At 36.7% G+C, this 23,630-nt stretch overlaps 1 protein-coding gene across 12 annotated transcripts in view; it reads left to right on the forward strand.

The window, feature by feature from the left end:
• Nucleotides 1-23,630, forward strand: part of ATP2B2 (ATPase plasma membrane Ca2+ transporting 2) — a 430,835-nt gene that overhangs the window by 365,031 nt on the left and 42,174 nt on the right. For all 12 annotated transcript variants that reach the window (XM_032995794.2, XM_032995804.2, XM_032995798.2 and 9 more), the window contains 4 exons: nucleotides 8,830-9,071; nucleotides 9,652-9,886; nucleotides 16,491-16,670; nucleotides 17,739-17,826. In XM_032995794.2, the coding sequence (XP_032851685.1) occupies nucleotides 8,830-9,071; nucleotides 9,652-9,886; nucleotides 16,491-16,670; nucleotides 17,739-17,826 (745 nt within the window). The remainder of the gene's footprint in view (nucleotides 1-8,829; nucleotides 9,072-9,651; nucleotides 9,887-16,490; nucleotides 16,671-17,738; nucleotides 17,827-23,630) is intronic.

Consider the following 23,630-nt stretch of genomic DNA (forward strand, 5'->3'; position numbering starts at 1 on the left):
GTCATCATTTTGCATGTCTGAAAATTTATGCACAGACAATTTAAATGTTATGTCTGTACTAACTTGCAGCCTCTGTTCGTGAGAGTGACTTGAAAAACCAATCAAGTATGGACTAGCAAGGTGGACAGCAAGGTAGCTTGAAGCCTGGTTGAACTGCTGGTCTCAGGGGCTGTGATAACAAAGTCCAGCTGGAAGCTGATCACCGACGGTGTGTCCCAGTGATCACTAAGGGGGGGCAGAAATGTTTCACATCATTAATGAGCCAGATGGTGGGGCTGAGTGCCTGACACGTGAGTTGGAGGTTGCAAAAACTGGGACTGTACAGCCTGGAGAAAAGAAGGCTGAGGGGGGATGTTACCAAGCTGTATAAATACCTGATGGGAGGGAGTAAAGAAGATGGAGTCACCTCAAGGTGACTCTTCTCAGTGGTGCCCAGTGAAAGGCAAAAAGGCAATGAGAGCAAATCGAAACACAGGAAATTCCCTTTAAACATAAGAAAATATGTTTTACTGTGAGGGTGGTCAAACGCTGGCACAAGTTGCCTGGAGAGGTTGTGAAGTCTCCCGCCCTGGAGGGGACCCAACTGGGCAGAGCCCTGAGCGACCTGCTCAAGTTGAACCTGCTTTGGCAGGGACACTGGGCTGAGATGGTGCCTGCCAGCCTCCAACTACTCTGTAATTCTGTGAAAAATGGGTACAGGACTGACATACCCACTTTTTATCTTTAACTAGTGAGAAGAAGAAACAGTTTTTGTGTTTGCAGTAGTATTTTTTTTCCTTACCCTTTTTTCATTCAAATGAATCAAAGGTAAATTTGTCCTTCAAACTAAAAGGGTAATTTAATTATTTGCTATTAAAATTAAGGGCAAAGTATTAGCGCTCTTGGAATGTAAAAATAGGTAACAGTCAATGAAAGAAGGAGTAGAGACTCTCACACCAGCCTTACAGTCTGTTCTTCATGCATGATTTCATCTTCTTTCATAATCACTCTGGGGGGAATTTATGGATAGTATCATTTCTTCCTTGTTCCTGTTATGTGAGCTGAAACAAGCATGAGTCCATATTCACTGAGCCACATCACTGCTGCTCTCTTAACTTTGCCGTGTTGATAGGAAATGTCACACTGATGCATTACATAATTACAGTCGGCCCCTTTTTATATGATTATCGCCTTGCTATTATTTGAGGCAATAAGAGATGTTGAAATACACCGTTTATATATAATACTTTATCTGACTAAACTAGTATCCATCTCAAGTGCTAGCAATGAGAATTACATGGTAACCCAGCATTGTGTTAATTAAATAGATTGCTGCATCATTTTCAGGTCTGTCTTCAGATAATAGAAAAAAATATTAAATAACTATCCTCCTAAAAATTGAATAATTATCTTGCATCAGAGCTAATCTGATGTAGGAAGCTTGGGTTTGAATATCCTCCAACTGTTGTGGTAGATCTAATTATGCCAGTTGCACCTAAATTATTCCGTCATTCTGGCTACTGCACAAATATATTGTTTCTTACACCCTATATAGTAATGAGTCAAAAATTCCTGTTACCAATTGCCTGGGAAGTTTGAGCAGATCTGATAGTTAAATGGTTGTTAAATAACAAAATAAGGGCCTGTGCTGGCGTGCGGTGCCAAATGACAGTGCTGTCACTCGTCCGAGGAGCCTGCTTCGTGTCAGCTGGAGGGTGCAGGGCAGGGCAGATCAGGGGTAGGGAAGTCTGATAAACTGCTTTTCTGTTGCTACTCACTTCCTGCTGAGGCAGCGTAACTGAGCTCGGCAGGATGTCCTGGTCAGTCTCAAACTGTGAGAAATAGGAAGGTTATCTTTTGGCTTTAACAGTTTGAACTGCCAGCAAGTTGGGGTCCTGACAGGCAATATAAATATACTTTGAGACTACAGTTTTACGGTAGTGAGGGGTCTAAATGATGTGAGAGTGCTGCCTGCATTCCAGACATAGTAATTAAGGGGCTGGTTCAGTGAGAAGGCAGCATCACTAGGCAGTAGTACTAAGTAACAACTTGGAAATATATAACTTTGTTAATAACAACGATGTTGTTTACATTTCCAGTTTCATTCTTCAGATTTGTGTTTCGTGCTTTTGTTTTAGGTTGTCTAGATCTGGAATGCATATCGGGCAAGCTAACAAATCAGTGCCTGTCAGTCAGGATTTGGAATAAATTGCCTTGATTTTGGTAGGTTTATGATGGTGGCTGCTGGTGTCTAGAGCAAATAGTGAGAACTTGAAGTGACTTATTTGGTGCACATTTTCCCAAGAAATGGAGCTGCTGTGGATATCAGGGGTTTGTGGATAAGGGGAAGCAGAAGGAATTAGCTGTTGTACCCCCCTTTCCAGTCTTTTCAGAATAGAAATACAGGGCAGCACTGGTGAAATTACAGATACTTATTTATTTATGCGATCCATTTATTATTTCCCTCTCCACATACTCCTTTGTTTCAGTCCTATTTTATGCTAGGGAATACTGCTGACACTCTTGATTACCAATACGGCCAGGTGTAAAGCCATTTCTTTCCTCTTAATCCTGTTCCTCCCACAGATTTTGAATTCAAATGCTCCATGTCCTCCTGTCTGTGACGGAGATGTTTGTCTAAATCATGTAGGAATTGTTTAAAGAAAAAGGGAGAGACCTGGTAATAAAGGGGGGATTTACTAAAAAACTGTTTCCCTTCTCCCATCACCTTCCGTTTGATTCTTCCTGTCTGAATCTTTTCCCTACAAAACATCCCTGAGCCCAGAATACTCGCCACCATTAGAAGTGAATGTCTTCTTTTTTCCCAACAAGTCTCGTCCCTGTCAGAAAACTCTATACAATCAAATTGTTTGTTTAAGCCTAGAACTTCTTTATTTTAGATAAGCGGTATTAGCATTCCTCAAAACATACTACATGCCACCCTACAGTATTTACTGGCCTCTGTGCAGCACTATGTAACACCATTATGTACTGTGTGAAACACAAATCCTATTATAGTTAGAAATATGGCCAGTCTTAGTTACCAGAGTATGTGCAGCATCTATTAAAGGGTTCCCAAACATTTTCTGTTGTCTGGTTTAGAGCCAAATTCCCAATGTATGTAGCATAGGGCTTTGAAATTATAAATGTGTAATCATTGGACCCAAAAAGTGTTGCGTTACGGAGCAAACTGATCAAAGTCAGGAATTTCGAAGCTCACTGTTCCTAAGGGTTGCAGACTTCTTCGGAATTGAAATGCTTTGCTCGAGCTTGAAATGAAGTAAAGGAAGACATTTGTATCAGTTTAGTGTATAAACATTTGTAATTGTCTGAAGGTAAAAAGGAGATAACTTTTACTTTCTGATGAACAGGCAGAATATAAGTGAATGGGAATGCCTATGTTAGTCAGCTTAGTGGTGTGCATAAGAATAAAAAAGCCCCATCAAACCATTAAGCTTTGAAATGGGCTTTAAATCCAGTGAGTGAGATCAGAACAGTATGTAAGGTTAACGCAGTCTGTTTTTTATGATGCCAAAATGATTACACAACCAGCTCCGAGTTGTTAACTGTTCTTCTTCAATCCCTTATGCTGACCCCAATTCAAACTGACTTTAGACTAAATTAACTGAATTTCAACAGCATTGTACCTTGCAGTGATGATTCTGAGTTGTAAAATACCATGTATTTTATCAGAAAGCATGTTGTTTTCTGTGCTCTGTACAAAAGTGGCAACTTATTAACACAAAAAAAACTAAAAATTCCAAACAGTCTGAGGACAAATTGTGATATTCCTCATCAGTCAAGTCAATTATATTATTCTAGATGTGTCCTCAAGGGTAGCAAATATCAGAATCTGCAGAAGAGATAAAGGCTAATTTTTATTCCTCATGAAAAGATATCTTAAGAAAGTAAATTCATAACTTTTTAACAATATAGAGCTGATGCCATTTATTTGTAGTGAAATTTCTCTCTAGGATGTTGTTTTGTTTATCTTTGTTTTAGTCGACAGAAAGATTTTTCAAGAATTCTAATAAAATGTTTGGAGTTTGGTTACTTAGTATTATCCTAGTCATGCGTATAGCTAATATGCCAGTTGTGGTCTGCCTGGAAAGCAAGCACTATGCTATGTGCTCAGATAGTGTTGAAAGTATAATGTGGGCAGAAGTTGTTAAAACCAAAGGAAAGTTCCACAGTATTGTTTGGGAAAAGTCAAATAGGATTATTAAGTACACTTTCTAAACAATAAATGAAAGTGTAAAAAAAAAAAAAAAAATTCTGTAAGAGAATCTTTACATATCAAACCAGCCTGTTTCCAGACAAGCTTTAGCAAAGTTTCTATTGCATTCCTCTGCAGGGTTGTGCATTCCTATGTAGTTATGCAGAAGTGATACTGCTAGAAAACAATAAATACTCTTAGAACAAATAGTAAAGAACAAAAGAGAAGATAAAGCAAATTTCTTTCAGAATCCAGATTATGGTTGAGGTGAGTGAAGGATCTGTGTAAATGGTCATACTATGAAAGACAGAAAAAACAGCACTGCTGTTGAATTTCTGTGGTTAACAGGATCCCAGAGAAATTGTAAATGAAAACTAGAACAGCTCATATCTAGTATTACTGCTTGTTTATTGTCGACACATCTTCGGAAACAGTTTCCTGTTTTGTAATTCAAAACTTCATTTAGTCAAGCAAAGTTTTAGATTCTTAATCCTTAGCTAAAAAGAACTCACTCCTTTAATTTCTAAGTTTTTGTCTAAGATAAAGAGTCATTTCTAAATCTGTTTTGGTTTAGCTTGAAGTCAGTTGAATAAACCTGTATCTACAAAAAGCTGATACATTTAATTATAAATTTAGTATGTTTTTATCTTGCTTTAGCTGTCTTCTATTAAACCATTGATTCAAGTTATGTGACGAAATATCTCTGAATTTAATAATACTATAATTTTTTAGTAATTCTCCTTTTTACAGTAGTAGGAATTAAAAAATAAAAATATCACATGGTTCAAACAGCATTCATCCTTCTTGGTTATTTTAACTTTACATATGTAATGTTTAAATATACAGAGAAAATTCCTGCACATCCTGGGCCATTTTTTCTTTTTTGAGTAAGTAAAGTATAGAGTGGCAAGTTTTCACAACTTAATTTTAAAAAAGTATTTTCCTCTGTTTGCTTATTGTGAGTGGAGTTAAAATGAAACATTCAATATGGATATAATATTCTAGCAAAGTTAATTTTTCAGCTTTACAGTCATCATTTACATATTTACAGTCATCATTATTCTAAAGGAGTAGTTAAACCTGTAGAACATGTGAGAATAACACAAAACAAATGAAGTCTTCATATAATATATGAAATCCTAATATTTTAATTTGGAAAAGCTGCTTGGATCTTCTTGACAGGTCCTCTCTTATCACACCAAAAAGGGCAATAAGAAAACTGATGTTGAGTAAGTGTTACAGTAAAAATGGAAGCATTATAATTTCCTAACCTAATTTTAAAAGTTGAAGCACCTCTTTAAGTTATGCCCACAGTTTTATCTTTCTTTCTTCTTAACCGATTTTATTAGTCACTTATTTCCCAGTGCAATAATTCTGAAAATTCCTTTTGTGATCCAAATTCAGTAATAGGTCAGTACTAGCTTTTGGGTTGGTATTTTTAAGGCTTAATAATATAGCGGTACTTTGACCTAGAAACCTATTTTCATTTGATAGTTGTAACAACTGTTTTTTTAACGTCTGTCTGCAGTTTGTTTTGCATGCAAGTATTTACTTACTGTTAAAATATTATTACTACATAAATAATACAAAGAATTGGAAGAAACATTTGAAAGCTTTTTATGAGGATCATTGGAAAGTCATTACTGGGGGAAGATACTGGATCAGTCTCTTCCTAGTAGAAGATTGTATAGTATGTAGCTGTCTCGTGACTAGCAAAAGGGCTTTCCTTGAGCCCTTGAGAAACAGTGCATTCAAAATGATGAAGTTCCTGTTCACAAATCCCAGTTCAAAGGCTTTCTCTCATACGCTGTCAAAGGGTTTCCATAATTTGAGGAGTCAGTGAAGTTGTTCCTAGTTAATTATTCAAAAGTAACTCTTCGGGCTGTCCTTTTAATGGTTTTCCAGGTGCAATAGACTGCAGATTTCAGCAAGAAATAAATTTAGGTACAGCACAGTAGGAAATTTTAAAAGCCAGCAGCTTCTGCAAAGGATTGTCAAGAACAATCTGCAAGGAGACCAGTTTTGGCATATAGATTCTGAGCTGAAACAGTACAGGAAAGGAAGTGCTACGTGCCAGCTCTCACCACCATATGCTTTATTATAATGTAATGTACAAAGAATATGGAGACAGCAGCTGCTCTAGAGGGAGGTGGCCACTTGTTAGATTTTGAAACCTTTCTGAAATGTCTGTTCATTTTCTTTTCACTGGTATTTTTTCCCCTTGCTTACGTATTTGCATTCAAAAGATGTTCACTAAAAGAAATCTATTTTTAGACCACAGTAAGAAGAGGGAGAGCGTGATCTACTTTCTGTTGAAATAAAAATAATTTTAGAAGGACTCTAATATTCAGTTTTACATATTGTGAAATGTGGGGAGATTTTAATTTTCTCAATACCCATTCACATCAGGGCACGATGAAATCATCTGTATAAATTAACTACTGTTGAGGGTTGTATGTCTTTGATGGAAAGACATTTATGTCTTTCATTGGCTTCCAGTGTGTGTTTGCTAGTGTCTTGATCACGTTCACATTTAAGTCAGTGTCAAGATTTACTGACTTCAGTGGCAGAGAGAACCAAAGCATAAATGAGGATTTAGCTGTGAAATGGAAAGTGTTTGATATGCACAGGGAAATCAGTCTTTCCTGGCATCACTACCCAGGCAGTGAAGTTGATTACTCTGTTGCTTTGAGAAACCTCAAGTTCTTAGCATGTTTCAGGAACTGTGTGCCTGCAATGTCATGTAAATGAACTTTATTTATTTAAACAAAACTATATCTTAAAGGGTATTTTTTGACTCCTAACTTGAGATTTTCATATCCACGGAATGTAACAGTCCTTCCAGATACATATAACTGCAAGCACTTGGGTTCTAAATTAGGGATTCTTAAGTGAATTTGAGAATCCAGAGGGAAGTTACATCACGGTCTAATAGGATTATAGCAGGGCAAGCTGTTATAGCATATAATAAAATTAATATATCATATTAGCATTTTTGCTGAGTGTCAGTGTTTTACATTGACCCTGGAGCAATGCTAAAATGTTACAGCAACACAGATGTGACCCATATAACTCAGTAAAAATGATGGTTCATATAGAACAAAGATGTTACAATTCTTTTTGGAAGGATAAATCTCTTCGAAACAGAGATTTTTAGATTATTGCTCACCATAATGCATCTCTCTGAAAAACAAATGGCATTAATCTGTCTGTCACGAGGTACGTATTTTCCTGGTGACAGAAAGATGATTCTTATGGAAAAATCCATGTTTATTTCCTTACTTTGGTTCTAGCCTGTTCTATTATTATCTATCTGACCTTCATTTTTTTAAGCCATCTGCAATTGGTGGTTATCTGGCATACTCACGTACTTACTAATGCTTACTTAAAGGTCCCCTTTTCCCTTTTTATGGCCATACTTGTTGCAAGAATTCAAATGTAAATAGGATTACTGATCTGCAACTTTAATCATTCCCTACATTACCCCTCATCCCACTGAGGGACAATGCATGGAATTCTGTCTACTTAGGAATCCCATTTCCAAAGTGGGCTGGATTTTAAAGTCTGTGGTGAAATTAAACATGGATTCTGAATATAGTCCTAGATTCCTAATTCTGCAAAATGTGAGGCAAAAGTTTGTCATGTTGAAAATGATGACTTACAGTTTTGTCTTGAGTCACATCAGAATCTGTTTTTGATGCAAATTAAAGTTGTGAAAGGACTTCTTCTTTTGGTTCCTCTAGTTTAGCCCTAGCTTAAGCAACACTTTTCTCATTCTACTGAGTACAAGAACATTTAAGTTACCAGCAGTTCACACATTGGTCACTTAAAGTCAGTCTGGAGTCTTGATGACACAAGAACTTTTTGTTTGGGGTTTATTACACCTCTAAGAAAGTTTGTAAACAAAATATATGTTTGTTTATGTTTTGAATGGGAAGGTAAAGCCTTCCTTGTGGCTAGAAGGACTGAGAACTGTCAGGAGTTGCAAAATGTTTAGCCTACTTCATTTTTTCTAATGTATAAAGCATATATTGTCTGAAGCAGCAGACTAAAATATGACAATTCTAGAAACAGGTACTTTTAGATGTAGAACTGTTATTTTATGGATTGTTGGAAATATCTCTTTGACTGAGGTATGCTGTTATGATAAGATGCAGATTTGTTTTTACATAAAAAATGCTTGGTAGAAGAAAAAGTACAGATCCTTCTTTAACTCACCATTATAACCATGAAAGTCAGCAAACCCCTATAATTCTAAGCAAATGAGAAAATAAAATCCTCTGTTGGTGACAAATGAGAATTAATTATTTTTGAGCCTAAAGAAAGTTACTTCATTTTTAATGATGTATTGCCTAACCATCACAAGCTATTCAACTGCCAATGACTAATTTAAAAGAAAAGAAATGCAGCTTATTTGTCTAGAGACATTTTCCTCACTGTGAGAATAGCTGCTTCAAGTCTGTTAAAGCTCTATGGATTTTTTGCTAGCTTTTAATATTCAGAAGATGCATGATTGCACAGTTAGAGTTTCACATCCTAAACTGTACACTGTAAATTTGTTATTAATTGCTGAAAAGGCCTTGTATACTGCTTATCATTAGAGAAATTAATATCTATTTTTTTCTTCTCTTCAGCCACCAGAAAAAGAGGGTGGCCTGCCTCGCCAGGTAGGCAATAAAACGGAGTGTGGCCTCTTGGGATTTGTCCTGGATTTGAAGCAGGATTATGAGCCCGTTCGGAACCTCATCCCTGAGGAGAAACTCTATAAAGTTTACACCTTCAACTCTGTCAGGAAGTCAATGAGTACTGTCATTAAAATGCCAGATGGTAGTTTCCGAATGTACAGCAAAGGAGCTTCTGAAATTGTTCTGAAGAAGTAAGTTCAATGGATTAGTTGCTGCATTTTTCCAAAATGTAAAACATTGTGACACTACCAAGACATACGTGGGAATTTCAGTATTTGGAATTTGCTGCTTACAGTAGAAATTTGACACACTTCATTAGTATAAGCTGTTATTGTTCTTTTCTAAGTTTAGTGTTTTTTTAAGTGCTCACTCTTGCAAAACTGTATGGTTTATTTTTCTTATCATTGGCTAGCCAAAGAATTGGGTCTGCATTTGGTAATTTATGCATGGATTCTTTACGTTCAACCCATTTGGAAAATAAGGATTTTTAAATTTCTTTGTAACTTGTCAGCTCATTAATGACATGGTATTGAGGAAATAATGGATGAGGGGCTCTTGGTGCCTCTGTAATGAGTTACAAACACATTCTCTGATATCTCAGTAGTGAATCTTCTTGTTTAATCTGGGGATTTACATGAGAAATTTAAAACTTGCCATCAAAAAGAGGAAAATGTTGAGTGAAAGGAGTTGATCTAAAAAGTAACATTTTTCAGCAGTCATGCAAATACACAATCAACTTTTTTTTTTTTTCCCCTCCATAAATAAAAAAAGATGTTCCAGGATCCTCAATGCAGCTGGTGAGCCTCGTATCTTCAGACCACGTGACCGAGATGAAATGGTGAAGAAAGTGATTGAACCTATGGCCTGTGATGGACTGAGAACAATCTGTGTTGCTTTCCGAGACTTTAACAGCAGCCCGGAGCCTGACTGGGACAACGAAAATGACATATTATCCGACCTGACTTGCATTTGTGTGGTTGGCATTGAAGACCCAGTAAGGCCAGAGGTATATGAAATTCTTATGTTATAAAGCATTTCTCAGAGAAGTGAACATAAATTGAACTACAGATTTCTTGAAGTTTTTATCTTTTTTTTTAATTAGCTCTGTCAAAGAAGATGGAAGTGAGCTTTAGAAATAGACTTTACTTGATGAAAAGTCAAATAATTAACTTGATAAAAATCAACTGTTAATCAACCGATAGTTAAATAAAGCAAAATAGGACTTTTTGAACTACAAGATTGAGATGACTTAACCTTCTATCATGGAGCAGTATACAGGAGGACTGATCAGTAGAAGTTTTGTTATGCTCCCAGATATTAAAGAATTTTCCTTTAAGTAATGCAGTGGTGTGCAACTCTGAAAGTAGAGATGTATGGTGACTGTAATTGCCATGTTATAACTGCAGTGTGCTCACTTTCCACAGAAATTGCACGTAGTCTTGGAGTTTTGTGTTTTACTGTAACAGTTGCCACTGTACTAATTGTCTAAAGGTTGGAACCGGTGGCTACTCAGGAAAACTGTTTTTAATGTTGTATCTGGACAAAGAAAAACTTTGCCATGGAAAGGCAGCAGCAGTTTTCATGGGTACTATAGGTAAACAGCTTGTAAAAAAATGACTAAAATTTCAACTCAAAGTGAGAAAATCAGGGTTGGGTGTGCACACTGAAAGCATGTGCCTGCTACTACACTTGTAAATTATATTATTACAGTAATACAAAGGGCAGATTAAGAGGTAGAAACTTCGTTTCTCACCTGTGTATATGGTGCTTGATAATTAATCTTGAGCAGTGGAGAATTAATTCCATGTTACAGTTTAGAAACAGTGACAGAAGGTAAGTCCCAAAGCTGCAAATGCTGAGCATGGAATGCAGGCATTTTCTCTTTCTTTGGTGCTTTTCTCGCTGACTCAGTGGTGAGTGTGCGGCCGTGGCTGCTGTGTAGGCACATCGCAGCCCTGTGCTGTGGTGTGAGAGCACCTGCCCCAGCACCTCTTGCGAAGGGGGGAACGATTCGTGCTCCCCTGTTTTGTTCCAAGAAATCCTCTCTTCGATTCTGCTGGTATTTATTTCAGTAGATGATTAATGACTGTGGTTTGCTTTGGAATAAGGTCATTGAAAGATAACTCAAATTTTTTGTATACAAACAGAGTGGGTTATGATGCTGCAAAAACTAAGTAGCTTGGTACCAATCCTTGTCTTTTTTATTCCTCTGTCTCATTTACATCTTTGCTGGATCTGTTTTTAATCACATCTAAATCTTTGTATTTGATCCACTGCGAACCGGTGGCAATGCTAGGCACGTTAGGAAATTATTTTTTTTTTTACGAAAACATCAAAAGTACAAATTAATCTTATTTCCCCAAGTCCTTTATAAAGTAGGATTTTACGTGCTTCTGACTGCTGTTACTTTGGAAACTATCATGATGTAATTACAGTTACAGGTATCAAAAGCATAAATATGCTTTGCATGATAATGGACTTTGTTGGTGTTTTTTCAGTGTCAGAAAGGTTATAATAGAAAGTAAATCTTGCTCAGGTGAAAACTATGTGATAAACTCCTTATCTCCACAATCATCAAACAAACAGCATTCACTTTATCTGTCATCAGATGGTCTCTTGCTGCTAATCCATCTGTCCCTACACCTGACATTGCAAGTTTTTTAAAATACTCTTTAAATGGTCTGTCTGCAGTGGTCCCTTAATGCTCTAGCTCACATCTCTATAAATTTAGGAAGTTTTTAATGGTCAGTGACTAGTGGAAGTAGTCAAGTAGTACTGAAGTAGTAAGTAGTACTGAAAGTCCTCTTTCCCTTCAAAATTGGTTCATGCTGCATGTTGTTAGGAAATAGCTTGAAGTCAAGGTTATGTGTGGTATGACAGACTGAGGGATGGGCAGCAGTGGGATCTGTAGTTATTATTGAAAGTAGCTGCAAACTATCCTTCCATGTGATTATTATGAGTGTTTTTTATAAGAGAACTGCTCTCATCTCATAGGGAATAATTTCTTAGGAGCTTGAGGTAAAAATGAGTAGTGTTGCTAAAAATAAAGAGGTCAAGTCTGTCTTCTATGGAAAGGATCAAAGAAGATGAATGCAGGAAAACATTTTATTTCTAGATAATTATTTGAATAATGTATTGAATTTCCTGTAGCTTAACACCAGAATATGCAGTAATGCTTCTTACTTCTTTGCAAGACACACAGTAAAATGTTTATAATTTCAGAAATTTACCAAATGTTGGAGATATCTACAGTTATTTTGGGGGACTACATTTTTTTTTTCCCCTTCACCTTGTCCCTTTTGACTGTTTCAAAATGGTAATAACATCATGAGAATATTTAAAACAATGTTAAAATTATTACTACTCCACACATCGGTAAAAAGCAGTAGCAGTACCTTAGGAGAAATAAATGTACTAAAAAACCCCACACTAGAGCAAAAACCTAGATTTCAGAAAAACTGTCTAGGTATGGAATACCGGACTTAGCGGGACTATGGTAATATATCTGTGTTACAATGGTGAAATTGCCATTGTAGGTGAAAACAGTAAGATGTTGAACTGTTACAAGGGACCTTACAATTTTGCCAGAATTAAGCCCACTTAGAGTCGCCACTGGAGTTTGTGAATTTTCAGAGTGCTTTCTGTAGGGAAAAAAGAGCATAAAAAATAAGAAATATTGCTACAACTGCTGTTTTATTAATATTCCCAGTATTCATGGATATCAGAATTTATTCTGACAGAAATGAGAGATTAGGTAATTTCGATGAAACAATCCAATGTCACATCCCGGCAGCCTTCAGTTGCCCTTAAATCACATTCCCGTTTTTCCAGGGAAAGGCTCAGTTTTTTCCTTTTCTGTAAGATGATTGTTGGAGTTAACACCTGCAAAATGGTAGCCTCCTTATTTCCAGAGAGCTCCTGTGGCACTTTGCTGGTATGCATCCTTGGAGTATTTAAATATGTGAATAGGTGCAGTGGCAGCAGTGTCATGCTGGCACAGTTTCAGATGTTCTGATGATATATTGCTGGGAGGTTTCTTGCATTTGCATTTCATTTCTACATTAAAAGAAACTATTTGGATTAATTATTCAACAAGGATGTATAGCAACTGAACAGCTTAATCTGGGGTGCAGCCACTAACACCCATGACTTTTACACAATTCCTTGGTTATATAGGTTAATTCAGACACTAGTTTATCCATTATCAGTCTCTGAACTACCTGCTTGATATTTAGTTTTTGTTCTTTTGTGTGTGTGTGTGGTTTTTTTTTTTTCCTCTTTGATAAATATAGAAGAAGAGAACAAATAGAATGATGTCTTGTTCCTGCAGAGATTTCTCTGTTGATTTTGACAGTCATTCTGGATTGGTTTTAATGAGTCTGTACTGGCCTGTACTGATTTGCCAATGTACACCTACAATCTGTTATTTCTAGGATATGAACATAAATCACTTCCAAATGTCACCTATTTATTTCTTACCTGATTCTGATAGATATTGCTGCATTGGATAATTTATGCATGCATGCATGCATACGTTAGAAAGTTTTCTTTGCTGAGAAAAAATAAACTAGAAAATTTTAAAATGTGTACTTAAGCTCTGAAAAACTGATGGAAAATATCTGCTTCCACTGCCCACTCAGTCTGCCAACACTCTTTCTTCCTTACAGCGATCAAAAAATATGAACAATATTTTAACTGTAATTACTGTACACAGCATTAAATCAGATACCACCCACCAGCTGTCCAAAAAAATCAGAGAAGAGGAAAACAGAATAGGAAAATCCAAAAAAAAAAAGGAATTATCTAGTTATGTGTGAGTTTGAGATGTATGTGAAAATAGGTTGTCCTCTCATGACCTTATTTAATAGGACAGGCACTATATGCGAATAGACCTTTTTTTATGTTTGCATTGCTATTTATTTTTCTTCTTCATGTTTCATACACTGTGCTGGTTTTACAGATAGTCATCTAAATCTGTCATATCCTATGCATGAGGGTCACCACAGTTAAAGTGGATACTAAAGGCATTCCAAATTGGCAAATGGGATATAGTCAGGATTATTAATGTGGAAACTGGGTAAATCGGGAGTCATTTGCTTAAGTAATAGATTTAATCTGATTGCATGTCCCTGATAGAAGTCTGTTTCATAATGTTAAAAGGCTTCAGGTCCAAATAATGTTTCCAGGATACAACCTGTGGTAAGAATATTCTCAGTTAGTAGACATGAGGAAATGGGAAGATAAACCTCTGTCCCTTCATTTTCCTTTTGATTCTGTAATCTGTATTGACAGAATCATTCTGCAAACAGCACGCTCTGTGGATGCAGTCTGAGGGTGGAGTGATTTTCTTTGTAGTCGTGGGAAAAGTACAAGTCTGATCCTCAATTTGGTGTTCACTTAGTGAGGCATTTTGTAAAATAGAAACTTCACAACTGCCTTTAATAAAGATGCAGAAGCATGGTGTGAAACTGTATTCACTGATTAGAATAATCGTTATCTGCAATATAGTTTAAGGGTATATGGTTTCAGTCTGACGTGCAGCCCAAGATATACAGCCTTTCTGGCCCCATGAAATCATTAGAAGCCCAGCACTTGCCACACTGGATCAGAGCAGTGGCTGTCATGTAAAAGGTAACGTCCTGCCCTCAGCAGTACTTGTGGCTATAGAAGAAATTAAAATATCTAGAAATGCATGAAATTAGCAGTGTAATGTTGCAGATGGTGGCTCATTTTCTTAAGTATTTTCTATACTAATGGATGAGATTAATCCACTGTAATTGGCATTGAGTTCTACAATACACTTACATCTATGATAGAGGTTATGATCAGCAAGCTGCGTTGAACTGGCAGTACAGTGTAGTGAGACTTTGGTATTGTAGTCAGCAATATCCATTTTGATACCCTTTCTTAAATAGTTTTGGTTTGGGTTTGTTTTTTTTTTTTAATTTAAAATTAAAATTCATTTAATAATCATACCCTTTGCTAATTAGTTTCTGTAGGACATCAACAGCTCTGTATACACGATTGGTGACACGATTCACCGCAGAGAGACAATCCCATTACTTTACATAAGTATGTCATCTGAAGAAGCTCAGCTGATAATACAGTAGCAATTTGCAGTGTGTGGCTAAGTATATGTATTTGGGGAATTTATTAAAATACAGTTTACCTATGCCTTACATAGCTTGAGAGTGTTAGGCAACATCGCAGAGCAAGCACCTAAGGCCATGTCTTTGGAGCTATTTTAACTTGTGAGATAACCTTCAGTTTGCTGGGGGGGTTACTTAGGATCACTGCCTAATACTCAGATGCTTATCCAAGCCATGCTCGTCTTTTGGGAATCCTTTTCCTTTCAGACCATCACTTGTCTACTTCAAGTATCTCTGCTGCCCCATACGCAGAACCAGTGCAACCTATAATTGCTTTGTATCTGTCCTTTGCTATCTTCTGCAGTAAGGCAGTTAAGTTTCTTGTAGCTCTGTGAAGGGTTTCTGCCTTCGTGAGGAGTCCTGGGATGCCCTTAGTTTCTTCTAGGTAAAAATGAAATTTAGTAAAGTGATGGTGTGCTGAAGGTATCTATCTGGGCTGTTCTTGGAGTGTTAAACACAACTCTTCTTCTTTCATGTCAAATAGCATTGTTATTTTTTTCTTGAAGAAATAATGCCTTCATAATAATGCAAATTATTATGAGTGATGAGACAGCATTCATTGGTTAGAGTGATATTAATAATTAATAAATTATTAATTATAATATAGTTTAAGGAAATATAATTTTTTCCTCATCTGAAATTGAACTATAGGTACGTAGCCTTTCTATAGGCACTGACTTCATATACTCAAGTAGCTGTATTAAAAGAGCTTTATTTACGTTTTAGGAATCAATTTCCTAGCTCTTGCACTTTTTAATTACAAAAAAATTTTTTTTATATAAGCTGTGTATGGTGCCAAGTCAGTACATAGCTTCTATGTTTACCTCACAACAACTGTTAACACACTGAACTCTGTCTCACTGGTACACTGTGTACTGTGTAGCAGGAAAAGTTAGTCACATGCAGAAAGGAGCATAACTAAAATGATGCTTCATCTTTACAGTTTCAAAATACGTAAATTATTCATGAAATTTTAAACACGTGTTTAGGAATTCCACCTGTTGATATGCATGATTTAGTGCAATAATGCTAAATTACAGTAGCTTTTTAGATAATCTTATTAAAAGGAAATTTTGAATCTGAAGTCAGATAATTTTCTGTACAAAGTACCTGTATTTTCAGTTCATATTTACATGTATGTTGAGTATGCTAGGTTCAGCGTGCTGTACCTTGATGCTAAAGGTCAAAAAACTGCAGAACATTCCTTTTTATTAAAGTTGGGAGAGGCTTTAGGCAACTGATCTAAAAAATGGTTTGTGTGCTTCTTGATGCAAGATTTGTCTTGCCTGTGGTATGACCTCAATTCCATAATAGTCAGGTAGCAATAATATGCCATACCATGTATGATTTCTCTTTTTGCTTCATCGGTTTCCTAGCCTCAAAATATTTCAGTTGGAAACACCTGACTGAGGTTTTATCTCTTACCTAGGAATTTTCTTTCCTGTTACATTGCTTTTGTAGGTCCCAGAAGCCATAAGAAAGTGCCAGCGAGCTGGAATTACAGTCCGCATGGTCACTGGAGACAACATCAACACAGCACGTGCCATTGCCATAAAATGTGGAATCATTCATCCGGGAGAAGACTTTCTCTGCCTTGAAGGGAAGGAGTTTAACAGAAGGATCCGAAATGAGAAGGGAGAGGTATCTCATACTAAATCCATACATATAATGAATATGATGTTAAACAGTAGCGAGAACACTGAAATGTTGTTTCTCCTCCACTGATACGTACCTCCTATCAGTAAAGACTATTTGAAGAGATTGATATTTCTTTCTACCACTAGCGTTTCGCAATTCAAAGCACCACTGAAAATGCTGTCTTTATTTTTCATGATGCAGAGCCACTATCAGTTTAGTGCTAGCCTAATTCCACACTTTTTAGAACCATAGCACTAATCTACAAGAAATCAAACCCAAGTACATTAAAAGCAGGTTTGTTAGCAGAGAGAAGGAACTTAACAGCAGTTTGCAGGTCTGTCTCATAAAAGTGCAATCTGTACGGAGAACCAGCTCCTCTCATTTCTCTGTTTTATACCATTTTATCTAACGTACTTCTATATCTAGTCACTCTAATCATTTGCATAACTTAATCTATTCTTCAGAAGACAAAATTTTCACTCCTCGTAAGAGATGGAGCTAACACACAGGCTGTTGAAGTCAGCTTTGAAAAAGTAAAATGTGCTGTGTCTTTGAGTCCATCATTAATGAATGGACACAGCCGTTTACTCCTCGCATTGATGGATAGAATCCTTTGTCCTTGTTGCTGTTGGTATACAGAGAAAATTCTGCCATTATTGGTGCCAAAACGAAGTGAAGAACTCAGATTCAGGTGTAGAGTAGAACAACAAGCCTACCTCTACTTGTAAACATGTTTGATCAGCTCTGAGAAACTCCACTATCCTACATCTGCAGTCATGATCCTGAGTGGAATTATCCATAAAGATCCTAAGAGAGGCCGGTTAGATACCGTGGTAAAATCCCATGGTAGCCAACAACTGAGCTTTGGTAGTAGAAAACGGCCTTCTTTGACCTTGCCTTCATTTGAAGCATTGATGGCTGTTATAATTTTTCTGTGCTTTTTTGGAGAAAAGTTGCAGATCTTAGTAGTGAAGTGAATCATGAGGCACGTGGACACAAATATATTTTGCATTTTCATAATCACAGGTTAACAGTTTTACTATTTGGGGTTTTTTGTGTTCCCCCCCTCAGATTGAGCAAGAGCGGATTGACAAAATCTGGCCAAAGCTTCGAGTGCTTGCTCGTTCATCTCCCACGGACAAACACACTTTGGTAAAAGGTGCGTGGGGACTACCTTCACATCTGTGTGTAATTAATGCCAAAGTTACTGAATTGTGTTCAGCATAATTCATCTTTAGAAATCATCTGCTTTGTAAAAATTTTACTGCTACAAATGTATGTGAGGTGTTAGCTTTAATTGCACATCTATACATAACACAAGGAGGTTTTCTCAGTAACCAAGTCTCTTGTGTTTGCATTCTACCTGAGCCTTCAAATGGAAAATAATAGGAAACTGGTTGGCAGGAAGAACAGAAATACCAGTAAGAGGTCTGACAGATAGATGTAGGCAATCTCATATTTGCCTTGTGGCTTTTAACTGGATTAGAAAGGCTCTGGCTGGAAGGGGAAAATGTGTGTTTGCTGGTCAGAAAGAAAATACTGTTGTTCTTCATGTAAACAAGAGGGGGCATAGATTTTGTAGTCTTTGCCTATGCCTCTTTATGAAGAAAATAAGAACAAGCACATTTAGAGTAAATCAATTCAGTCAAGTGCATCTGTTCTCTCACAATTATTTTTAAAGAATATTCCGAGATAAAAAACTTTTCATGTTACAGTAGCAGCTGTTGGTGATCCTGTAACTAGGAGCTGCCCTCTTTATCATTACACGAATGGAGATTCGTGTTTTAAGGCAATTCCATTTTCCTTTAGGCTCACTAATTGTATGATTTGCATTGGCTTCCTTTAGGTTTCTGGCTGTATTTTCAGAGTCTGTTTTTGTCCTATAAAAAGTGCACCATACAAATTATATTCTCTTACCATACTGTCTGCAGATGGAATGCTCTATAAAAGTGGGATTTGTTTGCAGTTTTCTTTATAAAGCCTTTTCCAGATCCGTAAGTCACACTTCTTGATGGCTTGAAATCTTACTCTGTTGACTTTGAAGCTCACACTTAAAAGACAACTGATGAAATCAGAGAATTTCTGATCAGAAATAATATAATTTCTGGCCATGATAAGCTGGGGGACTGGCACAGATGGAATCCCTGTTGGTGGATGGCTGTGTTTGCTGGCTTCCTGATGAAGAAAGAAGTGGATTATTTTGCTAAGGCCCTATAAAGTCTGAAGAGACTCTTAGCAATTCTTGGAGGAGCTAAAGTTCAGGCTAAGATTCATCTGATCAGTAGTTATATGTTTTCAGCTGGTTGACTACTTAAAAAATAATTTACATTTAGGTAGGAAATAATTTCTGGATCTGTCCTTCTGGATTGTCAAGGTTTTGTTGATAGGACTCCATACATGACTGATTACAAAGGCTTTTGAGCAGTATGTAATTTTTTGAAATGCCTAAATGACTTCAGAGTAGAAGTTCTATTGTGAATTTGAAGATTGGATCGGTTGGGTCCTTTGGGATTGAGGCCAATGTATGTGAAGAGCTTTGGAAGCTTTTGGAATTTGGGATCTTGCAGAAGTAAGATACCTTATAAGTCCTGGCATGGTGCGGGAGGTGGGGCAGCTGGAGACACACTGCTTTTCCTCACCTGCTCCAGCCACTGGTTAGACCAGTGGACTCTGAAATGGGGTGCACACGTCAGGGACAATCCACTGGGATGCAGGAAGAAAATACTTTTTACCATTATTAAATACAAGAATATTTTATAAATACTGTATATTTCCTATCTCTCTTGTCCTTTTCTAATATATGTTTTATAATGTACATACTATAGTAGTACATCTGTATAATTTATAAATAATATACATATTGGGGGGGGGGGGGGGACGCTGAAAAATATTTTACCAATTATTGTTCATGACTGACAAGGTTTGGAGACCATTGGTTTGGACAACAAAATTGTTAGCTCCATAGGTCAGTATTAAAGCAGCACAAAGTTAGCTGAAATCTCCTCACTTCCCTTGTGCATATAAAATACAGTCTTACAGCTCTTAGAGGACAGGACTTGTACAGCCTAATAGTTTATTTGTTTCAGAAACACACAACAATTTGTCTTTCATTAAGTGGATTAAGTAAGTCATGTGGGAGTACTCATTTGAATCATTGAGGATTTTCCCTTAAGGTAAAAATTAAACCTTTGCCAGAGAAAATGAAATCAATAAAGAACTGAAGAAAAATAAGCAAAAAATTATTGATGTTTTATAGCATGTTCACTTGGACAACCCAAAAGATACTTACTACTACTGAATGCGTTATGCAACTAATACGGTTAATGTTTTAAAGATGTGATAAGGTCAAAAAATAGAGAAATTAAATATCTGACGAAGTTCAAGAACAAATCCGTGGAAAACTATGATGGAATTTTTTGGGTGGTAATACTCCAAGGTCCATTAAAAGTTACAAGAAACGATTTAATTGTTCACTAGTTTCAGGCCTCTTGTTAAAATGTTATGTTTTTCTCAGACACTTGAGGGATCAAGAGGATTTTCTCTTCTTTGATGTCTTCTATCTGCTCTAGGGTGAAAACACACATCACAAAATAAACTTTTTTTATATTTTATTTTTAATGACATACAGCTGCTGGAGGGAATATTTTTTCTCCTTAACATAGCACTATCCCACCCAGCAAAAGGATTATTTCTATTTTGCATTTTTGTTTTTACTAGTGCTAAGGGACTAGAGAAAGGCATGGTTCAGCATTTCAGGCTGGGCAGACAGTTCCTCTCAAATATTTATGGCTTTGAATTAGAGATAGATTGAAAAAAAAGATATCAAAATGGTTTATCATCTCAAACTGTGTGAAACTTCATTCAGTGAAACAAAAATGTTAGATATCTCAATCCAACTGACATACAATTTCTTACGGATTTTATGATATCCATTGGTGTTATTTCATATTTTTGACCCTTTTTCAAAATATAACAAGTAAAAATGCATATAATTTGTATGGATGGGTCCTTATAATACTATTGCTGAAATACTTCAGTATTGTCATATTGTTTTTTTAAATACTATGAGAAGCAACGGTTTAGTACTGGTGTGAAGTATCATCTTCTTATCAGAAAGGCATAGAGAAGATCAAACAAATATTCAGTTTACCAGTTAAAGAAGCTGAACTTTCCAATATGTTTAAATTAGGCTGGAATTATTTACATGATATTAAAAACAGCCATTCTATTTTCATGTAAGGCCGATTTATTAATAAGCAGAAAGAGAACTTTAAAGAAAAAAAATACTTTTAATAATTACCCTTTATTACTAAAATATTTCAAGTATTATTGCATGGGATGGTATTCTATTCATGATGTCATTAATGTGGACGTGCAGTGAGACTAGTAGAATAATAAGAATACAGAAAAATGTATTAATTGAAATTCTAAAATGAAAAATCAGCGTGTTCCAAATTGCAAGTGGTTTTGATTCCCATTTGAGAAAAAAAATCTTAATATTTATTTTTATTCAAATTAATAGGAACAAATATTCAGAAAGTTGACCTGCTCCCCAGTGTAGAAAGTCCGCTTCAACCAACTGTTCGCTGAAGCGAAAAAACATAAAAATAGTTTAAAGGAGACAGGAGGTATACTGCATTTGAATCTAGAGTTTCAGTCTGTAAATACCATTTAGCACTCTGTAGTCTGCGTTAAGTGTAACTCCGTGCGAGGCACTGGTGCCTTCAAGGTTCCCCTTTAGTGTTTCAGTCTCACAAAGCGCATTGGTGGTGCACGCTTAGTACAGAAACCTGTGTGTTTCAGCCATGTGCTTCTCTGATATTATCATTCTAATATCATGAACCTTGTGGAGCACTAGTCACTTAACTATTACTAATGCTGTCCGGAATGTTACATGTAACACTTGTACATTAACCTTTAAAGCTCTGTTTCTGCACATACTTAAGCATGTAACTAAAGTTAATTTAAATTTTCTCTTTCAAATAGACTTTCTAAATTCTTGTTAAATTAACAGGGAACTTCAAAAAGTGTGGAAGTATTAAAAACTAATCTAAATGGAGCATGCCGATGAAAATATATCGCTGCAGCTTTCTATGTTTAGCTTGTCAAAGAAACAGAAATATGTGTAAGTGTATGGGATGATCTGCTTTACTGAATCAGTAACACCAGAATTGGTGTGCATCTTTGAAATGCTCTGCTGTAGCTGAGTTTTTCCTATCTGCCTGTTTGGAGATAATCAGTTGAGATAGAAAGAAATATCTAAACCAGGAATTTTTTGCTCCCAGAACCAACGGTTTCTTACTGATACAACTCTAAGGGTGACAGTGCAAGTAAGAATTGGTTAAATAAAGCGGCATTTGTTCTGCAATAAAGGGAGAACCTGAGGCTGTACTTGATGGTTTTGATCTGAGCCCTGGGTACAGATAGCTCCTTGTAAAAGAAGTGGAAGACACGCTGTTGGTGAATATTCTCTATATTATTATCCTGAGTGGATTTGATTTGATGCTTGCTTAATGTTAGATGGGAGGAAGGTGGGAGATACAGAATGTATTTCCCTTTCAGCGATGTATGCAGTGCTGGTACCTTTTATAGCAAGCTGGTGCATATAGTGCCCCTCTTGATAGCTATGCGTAGATAGTTGTTTTAAATATGATCTTTTCCCTCATCAAAAACAAGCTGCTTGCTCTGAAAAAGTTACGCCTTATGCAAGCTACATGATTTCTCCCCAAATTCCAGCAGCATGAGCAGAATCTGTGTGTGGAACACACTGTGTAATGTTATGCTCTAGGTGTACTCCCGTGGCTCTTGAATAAAACTCTTTTTGACAGAGGGAGGTTGTGGCCAAACAGCTTAAAATAAGGGAACAGACCAGTGAAACAGCAACGGCTGTTTTGGGAGGAAGCTCTGCTGAGTTTTAGACATTCCCCTGCTATACTTTGTAGACCTGTTTTTATTAGAATACTGTATGTGAGCATTCAACTCGAGTAAAACAGTTTATTTTAAATAAATTTCCTGTCTGCTAGACATGACTAATTAATACTGAAGATGCTTTTTAGCTGTTTTGAATGAGGGGAAAGGCCAGTGAATGTTAAAGAAATGGGCATTCTCCTTATTGGCAGTCTGTCACGTCACACCTTTATGTTTTTTGCTCATCACTGAAAGAGTTGCTCTCCACAGCTCAAGATTGCAGAGGGAGAACCCTTCCTAGGCATCCCTTGTCTGTTTGGTTTCCTTCCAGTGTAAAATCTATACAGACATATTACTTGATACTGAAGAAGATTCTTAATGTGAAACCTTATCACAACTATTAACAGAATGGTGCCAACGAAAGAAAGAAGAAAAAAAAGTAAAAGTGAGTGTGGTTAGGAAGGAGGCAGGTGCTGGAAGGAGGACAAGCATTCAGAAATGTGAGGAAGCGGGGAGGGGGAACAGATTAAAAAGAGCATGCAGAAGTCAGGGAGCATAAGTGTAGCTGTGATAAATCCTCTGAATCCCAAATAATCACTATGGCTTCCTTTGAGAAATTTGTCTGATACACAAGTGAAAGTTTCACAAGGATCTTCTCTCTTCCTATGAACAGCACTGAGGTCCACCCACATACTGTTGTGCCATGCACTGACATATTTCTGATGACACTGGCAGTGGTCACGGAGATGAAGGTGTGTGGCTGAAATGCTGATCATAACCGAGACCATTTTATCTCTATTTTCCCATGACTGCTGATGATGCAGCTCTGTGCTCTGCAGGGTTTTGGGCTTATCCTGGCTGCATAGTTTGCTTTTAGGGATAAAAATGACTACTAAGCCTTGCGGACAGCTGCTAAACCTTGTACATTACTTAGCTGCATCCAGCAATTGGCTGAAGCAGGGCAGTTGGTAGTATAGTCAGTGATATTAGAGCATTATTTCTGTCTATTAGGAGGGCATTTGTTAGAGTCTCTTCAACTTGATTTGGGTTGTGCTC

The sequence above is a fragment of the Tyto alba genome, unplaced genomic scaffold, assembly GCF_018691265.1.
Source record: "Tyto alba isolate M040663 unplaced genomic scaffold, T.alba_DEE_v4.0 Super-Scaffold_49, whole genome shotgun sequence".
NCBI lineage: Eukaryota > Metazoa > Chordata > Aves > Strigiformes > Tytonidae > Tyto > Tyto alba.